This window comes from Corvus kubaryi, unplaced genomic scaffold (genome assembly GCF_017639235.1).
Source record: "Corvus kubaryi isolate FWS band 111438036 unplaced genomic scaffold, C.kubaryi_AGA036_p1.0 split3-73, whole genome shotgun sequence".
NCBI classification, from domain to species: Eukaryota; Metazoa; Chordata; class Aves; order Passeriformes; family Corvidae; genus Corvus; species Corvus kubaryi.
The window spans coordinates 38,366,013-38,375,860 of record NW_024582091.1 but is presented as its reverse complement, the minus strand read 5'-3'; the positions used below and the strand labels follow the sequence as shown (position 1 = coordinate 38,375,860).

The window sequence follows — 9,848 nt, the reverse complement described above, 5'->3', positions numbered from 1 at the left end:
GGGGGGGAATGGGTGCGCACCGAGGGGAGGGCCGGGCCGAGCCGGAGGGGAGTGGGTGGGTCGCGGAGAGGGAGGGAGAGAGGGAGGGGGCCGGGCGGGCCGGTACCGCCCGGCGCCGGGCTCGGCTCGGCCGGTTGAGGCCCGCGCTCCCTCCCTCCCGCCCCCTCCGGCGGCGGTGGCGGCGGCGGCAGCAGCAGCAGCAGCGGGATCCGGCGCGCGTGGGGCGGGGCGGCCCCGCCTGTCCCCCGTCCCCCCCCCGGCGGATTGGGATGGGCCGGCCCTGGCGGCGGCGGCGGCGGCGGCTCTTCCCGTCTCGCGCGCCCTGGCGGCTCCGCTCGCGCTGCGTCTCGCGCGCCGTCTCCGTCCCGTCCGTGCGCGCGTGGCGTGCGCGGGGGGGGGCGGCGGGCGGGGCCAGGAGGAGGAGGGAGGGGCGGGGCGCAGCCAGTGAGAGCGGCGCGCGGCCGCCCGGCCTTCCGCCCCGGCGGCCAATGGGAGGGCGCCGTCCCCGCCCGCGCAGCGGCCGAGCGTGCTCCGGGCATGGAGGGGGCGCGCGGCTGGACACGCCCCCGGCCCCGGACAAGGCGGGAGCGCCCCGGCGGCGGGGGCGGGAGGCAGGGAAGGGGCGCGCGCCGTCCCGTCCCGTCCCGTCGTGGCGGGCGGGGGCGGGCCGGGCCGGGCCGGGGCCCATCGCGGGTCCCCGCCCGCTGCTCGGGGTGAGGGCGAAGGCCGAGTGGGCGGCTGCCGCCGCTCCGGGAGGTGCGGGGCGTCTGTGAGCGGCCGGGGCCAGGCCGCCGTCGGAGCGGGAGCAGCGCCGCGGGCTCGGTGCTCTCGAGGCTCGGTGCCCGGAGTGCGAGGGCAGAGCGGGAAGCGCCGTGCCCGAGCTGTCCCCTGCCAGCCCGGTTGGCTGCCCGTGCCCCGCGCACTCCCGCGGGGTGGTACCGGCGCTTCCCCGGTGTTATCCTGGGCTTGTGTGTAGCCCTTTTCCCTGCGCGGTCTCCGAAGCGAACACCCTTCCCGATCGGGCTCGCCCCCGCGCGGCTTCTCACCCAGCGTTGAACAGATTAGGTAATTTCCAAAGCCGTGGCAGAGCGGGGCCGGGCCAGGGAAGGACTGTCCCCACGGGGTTTCGGGGCGCAACAAGTATTTCACACACTTGTTGAATCGGTCAGCACTGAAGTACGCCCTTGCCGGTGTTAATCACCATTTTATTTAGCTAAGGGTAAAATTCCTGAGCACACCCATACCTATAATGTACAACGTGCTTTCCTCGCTCTTTTCATCTGCCCTGTGATTTCCTCAGAGTGTAATTCCTGTAGTGCTTTTAGCTAGGGCATTTAAATATAATCCAGATACATGCAAAACACAACGTTGTGCACACGTATCATTTTTTAAAAAGATCGGTTCAGGTCTCTGATGAAGGGCCTGCTGTTTGGGTAAGAGCAAAACTCCAAACCAAACAAACTTAGGACGGTAATAGCTAGAAAGAATGCCTGTCTGGCTTAGAGTGCCCTCACATCGGTGGTTTGCTCTGCTTGGCAAGTTTTGTTGTCCAAGTGCAAACGAGACTGAATTAAAAAATGTAGAACACATTAATAATCTAAATTAAAGGTTAAAAAAAAATGTCTAGTGTGTTTTCTGTAACATCACCCTCATGGCGCATCTTGCAGTATTAAATAACACCAAGCATAATTTTTGTTCTTGCTGATAGCAAGTATTCCCTCTTGTGGAGAGAGGAAGAGAATTTTAGCATATTGTATGTACAAACTTAGTTATCCAAACATTATTTTAGGGAGGAGACTATGTACCTAAAGAGAGCTGAAACCTTTTTCTCTTATTAACTGTAGGGAAATAATCAGCTGTATCTTACACTGTATTTCTTTCTTTGTCTTTACACACCTGTCTCCAGTGAGTTCTGATCTCATGTGAATGCAAAGGAATGCATTTGGCCGGCCTGGTTATTGCTTTAAATATGAGGGAATTCTTCCCTGTCCAGCAAGTAGAAATACTTGCTTCTCCAATGACTAAACATACTGGCATATGTGGGATACACTTCTGTTCTCTTTCCCAAAAAGCCGTGCTCTTACTGTGTAAAAGAAACAAGGCACTTGAACCTGACTTAAAATTTTGATAACTTCCTGCTAAGTTTAGAGGAGAAAACACCCAAGACTTTTTATAAACCTTTTGGTCCACTTCTAGTTTCACCTTCTCTTTCTGTTCTGTTCTGGTTCTGTTCTGGGCATTACATGGCCAGGAATTTTTTTGGCTTCTCTTGCTGTTTTATATGTTTATGTACAGATTTACATTGCTTCATACTTTCACTTTTTTTGACCAAAGCTCTATTTGCTTTGATTAACTTTGTATCTGCTCGTTGATCTTACTAGCCCTATATTCATCCATCCATCCAACCATGGGTAACTGTCCTAATGTGTTTTCCTGGCTATTTTTTTCCCCCAAAGTTACCAATTTTTGCTTCCAAGGCTGCCCTTGAATCCTTGAGAAAAAGTTTCTAGCTCTTAGGTAGTGCTTTATGGGCAGCCTCCAGCAGCTGGTACAAGGAGGTGCCTGGGAGGGTGAGGGGCTGTGGAAGCCCTGGCCTAGGGGGGCTTGGGTCAGTGCCACGTTTCACCGTTCATTATCCTACCTGGTGCTGAAGGCTGGCCATGGACAGAACTGCACCTCTCACTCTTTCAGTTTCTTGATTTGCTAGGCAGGCATGAGGCATGCAGACTTCTTAAAAATGCTGTTGTGGCTGGTCTCAGTAAATAGATCAATAATTGTTAGGTGAAATTATAGTCCAGAGGGCTTGCCAATACCTAGAATGAATTCACTGTATGAGCCTGGGAAGATTCAGGTGTGTATCTGGTGTTTCCCAGGAGAGGGCATAACCATCACAAATGTTTGGTTATCTAATGTTGAACTTGGATTCAGCTGGATGGACCCATAACTTTTAGGTAAAAGATATAGAGAGACATTAAAATCCAGGTTAAAAATACACTCCCACCAACATAGGTGAGGGTGACTGACGTCAGAAATTCAGCTTTCCTATTTGAGCAGACAGGTAGCAACCAAAACACTTTCTTTTTCCTATTGTGTATAGGTGTTTTTACTACTTACTAATATATCTTCCTTAGCTATTTATATTTCTGTATCCAAGTACCCACAACATGCCTTTTCAGAACACTTTAGTCGTGGTTCTCCTTTGCTCTTTAAGCCTTGGTAAATCACTCACACCTTTGTGAATTGCATTGCCGATCACGAAAGAGAGATCCTTGCCTATATGTAAGGTATCTTTTATACAGTAACTTGTGGTTAAGATGTGTTACTAAAGTATGGCATCTGGATATTGGAGAAAATATCTGTTAAGAGACAGCTACTGTTGCATCTGTGCATCTACTGTTAAGTTTTACATGAAAGTCATTTGCTTTTCAGAGTGTAAAAAAATGGATTTGGCCAACCATGGACTTATTCTGCTGCAGCAGCTAAATGCTCAGAGAGAGTTCGGTTTCCTGTGTGACTGCACAGTTGCCATTGGGGATGTCTACTTCAAGGCACACAAATCTGTCCTCGCTTCTTTCTCCAACTACTTCAAGATGTTGTTTGTTCATCAAACCAGGTAACTGTAAAAAGGTTCACCATTTAAATGTTGTTCAGTTAACTAAGCTAAGGAAGTCTAGAAACATTTTGAAACAAAAATGTTCTTTTTGCTTCTTGCTCTGACGTAAGGAGTATGGAATCCAGTCTTATCTCCAAACTAGAACCTCACTTTAGAACATGTTCAAGTTGAACTGTGATTCATTAACAGTAATTTTATAATTCAGCACAAGTTCTTTATCCTTAAAAAAGCATCGAACATAGAATTTCTACAGTTGAGTACTTCAAGGATCCTGTCTTCTTTCCTGCACTTTCCTTCCCCCACTTACTATCTTCTGCTCTGTCTTGACACTGTTCTTGACATTTGTGTAATGTTACATACAACCCAGTAAGTATTTGCTAGGAGGTTTTGAGAAATAAACTTACAAAAGAGGTGTATGTGTTTCATTTCTTTGCAGTTTTTCAGTCAGTTAAATGGTAAAATACTACATGGTGGAAAATAAGGGGGTTTGTGGTACTTTTCTTTCTGTGTTTGGTTTTTTTTTTTTGTACCACAGCCTTACATTGAAGACATTGAAAAGATCACCAAAGTGTGAGACCACTCTAAAGATTTTTTGGTCTTTTTCCAAAATACTTGAAATAACTCAGAAAGTTTATGTTAAGTGAGTCACACTCTTAACTCATTGGCTAAGAGTTCTAAGCCAAAAGTGAACTGCTAGGACAGAAGTGCATTTGCACTTCTGAAACAGTACTGCAGGCAGATGTATCAGTCTTGATGCTCCATCAAGAGCACACAGTCATCTTTGGAAAACAGCATTTCAAGGTTTACTTTTGAGTCATATATCTGAATTCAGAAACAGTCACAGAGAGAGCTCGAGAAGGGTGTACCTCAAGAAATGGAAGAATTGCCTATAATTTCATCCTCAGCTTGGTAGCCTATGGTAGTTAGAGCATTCAGGCCACAGCACGCAGTCATGTCCATTTCTGAATTTCTGTGTTTTATTTATGTTTGTTTTTAATAGAGGAGCTACAAATACTTCTGAAAAATAATTAGAATCCCAGTTCCTCTCTGGTTAGCTAACTGAGCTAACCAAGATGTTCCGTGTTTTCTTTCTTCTTCTGAGAACCTTGCCTTGCGTTCTCCACGGAAATACAGCTTTGGCTAGAGCGGTGGTAGCTGTCTCAGTCCTGAGCATCGTAAAGGTTGATGCATAGGGCACACTGAGCTGGAGGGTGGTGTTGGTTTCAGTCCTGTTGGGCTGAAGAAAGCATCACAGCCTAAGCATCTTCCTTTGAGTGCTCTAACCAAGGGACTGCTAGGCTGACCAGGCGGTCCACTGGTGCTGCTGTTTCTCCTTCCCTATTCAAGGAAAGAAGCTGCTGTTCTGCAGCGTAAGGAACCTGGACTCCATGGGTTACACCTGTTGCATCAGATTCACACCCTGTCCCGCATGGTTTCTGGATCGTAATGCACTTGGGACAGTGCGATACCACACACTTGCAGAACTGTAGCTGTAAACCCTAGTGGGACATAGAAGCCCAGCAGGGAAGTGCCAGATGAATTTTAGGTGTTTTCAGGGTTAAATACTGAGAAGAGTTTAATGGACTGTGAATTTAGAGTCCCATGCTAGCAGGTTTTAATTTAGCTACAGATGTGTTTGAATCCAGCCAAGAAAAGGGGAAAAATGTCTTTGTAGTTTACAAAATATATTAATATGTGACACCACATTTGCAACAAGCAGTTTAGAATGGTATAGATTGCAATGGGACAGCTTTTCTTTCAAGCTGGTTACTTCACTGAGGAAAAAAGTCATCTTTCAAGTAGCTCCTAAGTTTAGCTCTTTTACAGTAAATCATTTCTGTTAATATTCATTGCAGATTCTGTCTTTTGAATTTAAGTAGAAGCCTCCTATTTTTATCAAGGCTTGAATAACCTAGAACTGGAAAAAAATATTTTCCTTATCTCTTGTTTATAATTTTGTTTCACCTTTCAGTGAATGTGTCCGTTTGAAAGCGACCGACATACAACCAGATATCTTCAGTTATCTCTTGCATTTGATGTACACTGGGAAGATGGCACCACAACTCATTGACCCAGTTCGACTAGAACAGGGAATAAAGTTTCTGCATGCATATCCACTAATTCAAGAGGCCAGCCTTGCAAGTCAGGGAACTTTTTCTCACCCGGATCAAGTCTTTCCATTAGCATCTTCATTATATGGCATTCAGATTGCAGATCACCAGATAAGACATCCCACTAAGGTTACGTCAGCGACTGACAAACTTGGGCGAGAACCACGGCCACAGACATCACGGATGAACCAAGAGCAGGTTTCTGAAGGCTCACAGCTCTCGCAGTTGGGTGCAAATCTGCCACAAGTGACCCGGACAAATATGTCTGCTTCTGACCCGTTGCCATCTTCTCTATCTCCAGAATTGGTATCTGCTGCTGGTAATAATTCACCTTCGGGAGAAGAGGCCAACATGGAAGCATCTTCTTCAGATGAACAGCCTGCCTCTCTCACGATTGCACATGTCAAGCCAAGCATTATGAAAAGGAATGGAAGCTTCCCAAAATACTATGCCTGTCACCTCTGTGGTCGCCGGTTCAATCTGCGCAGCAGTTTGCGGGAGCACCTGCAGATCCACACAGGAGTTCCCTTCACATCTAGCCAGCAGGGAGAAAGTAATATTTCTTTGTCTCTCTGTAACAACACAGCTGATAAAGACGCCATGGAAGTGCCTGAAGCAGGGATGATTAGTGACAGCGAGCTGCAGCAGATCTCAGACTCTCCAATAATTGATGGGCAGCAGCAGTCAGAGACACCTCCCCCCTCTGATATCGCAGACATTGACAACCTGGAGCAGGCAGATCAAGAGAGGGAGGTAAAGAGACGGAAATACGAATGCTCCATCTGTGGTCGCAAATTTATTCAGAAAAGCCACTGGAGGGAGCACATGTACATACACACAGGCAAGCCCTTCAAGTGCAGCACTTGTGACAAAAGCTTTTGTAGGGCTAACCAGGCTGCCAGACACGTGTGCCTAAACCAGAGCATGGACACGTACACGATGGTGGATAAACAGACTCTGGAGCTCTGTACTTTTGAGGAAGGCAGTCAAATGGACAACATGTTAGTACAGACCAACAAGCCCTACAAATGTAACTTGTGTGACAAAACTTTTTCAACTCCCAATGAAGTAGTCAAACATTCGTGCCAAAATCAAAACTCTGTCTTTACACTAGAAGAAGATCGTTCCATTCTGTTAGGTGGTGGGGACACAGAAGCCTCAGAGACTGATAATGCAGTGTTAGCCTCCATCAAAAAGGAGCAGGAAGCAGTGTTGTTGGACTGAATGTGAAACCTATATCAATTTTTTAAAGTTTCTTTACTCATTTTTTATTAAACCAATTTTTTCTTCCCCCTACCTCTTACCTCACTTATCCCCGCCATCTTTTCCAGCAACCTCCTTCCCACCCTTTGTCTTCAACAACCAGAACTGTACTGGCACATTAGGAAATTGGACTTTGCCTCTCCCACCAAAACAAACAAAAAAGCTCTTGCATCAAACCACAACAAAATTGATTTTAATACAAAGGAACGTGAAAAAACAATCCAGCTAACTATGTTGATAGTATTAGTTATTCCAAATTTAATAGATTTTAAACAAAATTTAGATTGCTTAAAAGTGTATTTAGATACAATGATGAGTGTAACGAGAAACAGAGTATCAGTTTGGTAAGCAAAGGATATATGTATTTTAGTTTCCCTGGTAGAAGGCATTTTGAGATCTGGCAGATTAAACACCATGCTCTTTACAAGTCCACATGCAAGTCAATTAAGGTTATAACCTAAGCCCTCAGAACTTTTCTCAAGGAATGCAGAAATCTCTGTTCATTGAGTTAAAAAGAGCTGAGGGTGTTGGTTTTCTTTTAGCTGTATGTTTTCCTTCAAGTATGCCTTTGGGTATCTGTTTCAGAGTCAAGCAAAGTCGTTACTTAGTCAAATTTTGACTAAAGTAGCTGTAATAGTAATGTGATGGCAATCTTTATATATATATATATATATACTGTATATGTATAAAGATTTATATATATATAAAGTGTTTGTGTGTATATTTGGTACAGGTAAATAAATGCACACATCCTTTTTAAGTAACTGGCCATCTACTCTCAGATTCAGCCTGGAATGTCTTTTAGTTGTTCAACAGAACTAGTCATTGCACAGGTTACTTTTAACCAAATTTGAAACGTCCTGAGCTGTGTGCATTTTTATTGACCTGTTGAAGAGAAGCCAATAGGTAAGTGTTGTCACCCAAGCTACCAAGGAAACTAGAGAAGTGGCATACTGGTGAGCACTGCACCATCGCTAGTGCAGCACGTGCGTGTGTTGTTAGCTATATATAGGTTTGAGTCATTCTGGATGAAAGGAGAGAGAAAAGCTTTATTCCCTTACTCAGGCAAGGAATGTCCATGATTTCATTTGGTCTAATGGCATGAGTTAAGAGGGAGAAAAAGTGGTGTTCTAGCAACAGGGGATCATGGTTGTTTTAAAATGAATCTGTAGTGCTGGCTGGGAAATTCTGCTCTATGAGAGTCCTGTTATTTTGAAAGCCAAGACAAAGCCTGCAAAAACTGAAAGGATGAATTCTGTAGTTTTAGTTACTGCTGATGGTAGTACTGCATCTTTGTGTTAAAAATCAAGTTGTTGATTTTTATTATTTCATATAGATGCCCAGATTTTTTGCTGGTAGCCTAAAAACCTAAAGTGACAGCAGCAGTGAAGCCCACTGAGCAATTACTGGGCCAGCAGAAGGCGTAAGTGGACAGAAAAAGTGCCCCATCATAAATGGAGACAGTGTGTGTTTGGGGGGAGGGGTGGGAGAGGGCAAGTCACAAACCACAGCTCTTCTCTGTGTGTACGTTTAAACTGAATATCATCTTTTTGTGTATAGTTAAGTTCTCAGATTTGTAAGTTTTTATACATCATTTCATTGAATAAAAACTGAATTAAATGGGATATGATTTATTGAGTTGAAGGTGAAAGGTTGCCGGTGTTTGGTCTTCCTGAATGAGCTCTTGCTGAATCAGTTTAAAAGCCAAGTGATGTATCCTGTTCATCAGACTAAAACCTCTGTCACACAAGTGAACAGTGAGCTTACTAAAATTTAAGGTGGATTTAGCACAAAAAGTTACTACATACTAGACTTTTTCCCAGTTTATTATAATATGACAGTTATTGTAAAGTTTATTGTAAGTGGTATTGATTTTATTATCTCTCTTGTATTAGAGTAATAGATTTAAAATCAATTTACTTCAAAGTATAGAAGTCTTTTTGAGATAAAAAAATAACATCTTACAGAATTATTTTAGTGTTTCCCATTTTAAAACTTCTTTAGGATCTTCATCTACCAATATAATTCCCCTAAATGTGGGGTTTATTTAATCTTCCTTAAAAATGCTCTCAGAGTAGAAAAACAAAAGAATAAATCTTTCCTAGTTCAGGGTAATGTCAGCTTTTGAGGTATCTGTGGTTTAGGGGATAGTCACAAGTTCATTTCCAAAATGACTGAAGCTGCTAAAGGTGCTGCCACCTCAGCTGTTAGTTACTGCTTAGATGCTGTTTTTGCTTTTCATTCCAGAGCTCTGCTCTGGGGCAAAGTACAACAGTTCAGCTCAACTCTCCAGGTAGCTGGTTGTTTCGGGGTGCACATGGCCACACCATTTATTGTGAGACATTATTCCTGCTCCCACCTTTCCTTCTCCACTCTTTGGACATCATGATGTTTGCTCAGTTACATGTTGAATGGACTCAAGTGAAAAACAACCAGTCTTAAAAAGTGCTATTTTTTTCTGTCAAGTTTGTTCCTTATTTTAGCTCTGCAGAAGGTTTTGAACAACTCACAGATTGTGCAAGGATGGAGATGAGCCGGGAAGAGGCTTTACTGAAGCCAGTGTTGCTGCTAGCAACATCCAGGATGTAGAAGATGGGAAGTGGTGACTCCCACTTGGGCAGGTAGCTCCTCTGGAGGGCAGTGTGGCCTTGCAGGCCGGTGTGCTGCCCAGCAAGAAGGAGCAAGGTAGGCAGGGAGCAAGCAGCCGTGGAAGGAGTTGGTTATGACTACTGCTGCTACAAGGAACGTGAAATTGCAGGCTCAGCAGAGATACTTTCACCTGTTAATATTTATTCTTATGAAATAACACTGTCGGGTAAAGAGAAAAAAAAAATCACAATAAAGAGACTGTTTTAATATGT

At 44.7% G+C, this 9,848-nt stretch overlaps 1 protein-coding gene across 1 annotated transcript in view; it reads left to right on the top strand.

The window, feature by feature from the left end:
• Positions 1-9,848, top strand: part of ZBTB2 (zinc finger and BTB domain containing 2) — a 10,706-nt gene extending 858 nt beyond the window's left edge. Inside the window, exons 2-3 of the mRNA XM_042017334.1 lie at positions 3,430-3,613; positions 5,586-9,848. Coding sequence (XP_041873268.1) covers positions 3,441-3,613; positions 5,586-6,948 — 1,536 coding nt within the window. The 5' untranslated portion in view covers positions 3,430-3,440 and the 3' untranslated portion in view covers positions 6,949-9,848. The remainder of the gene's footprint in view (positions 1-3,429; positions 3,614-5,585) is intronic.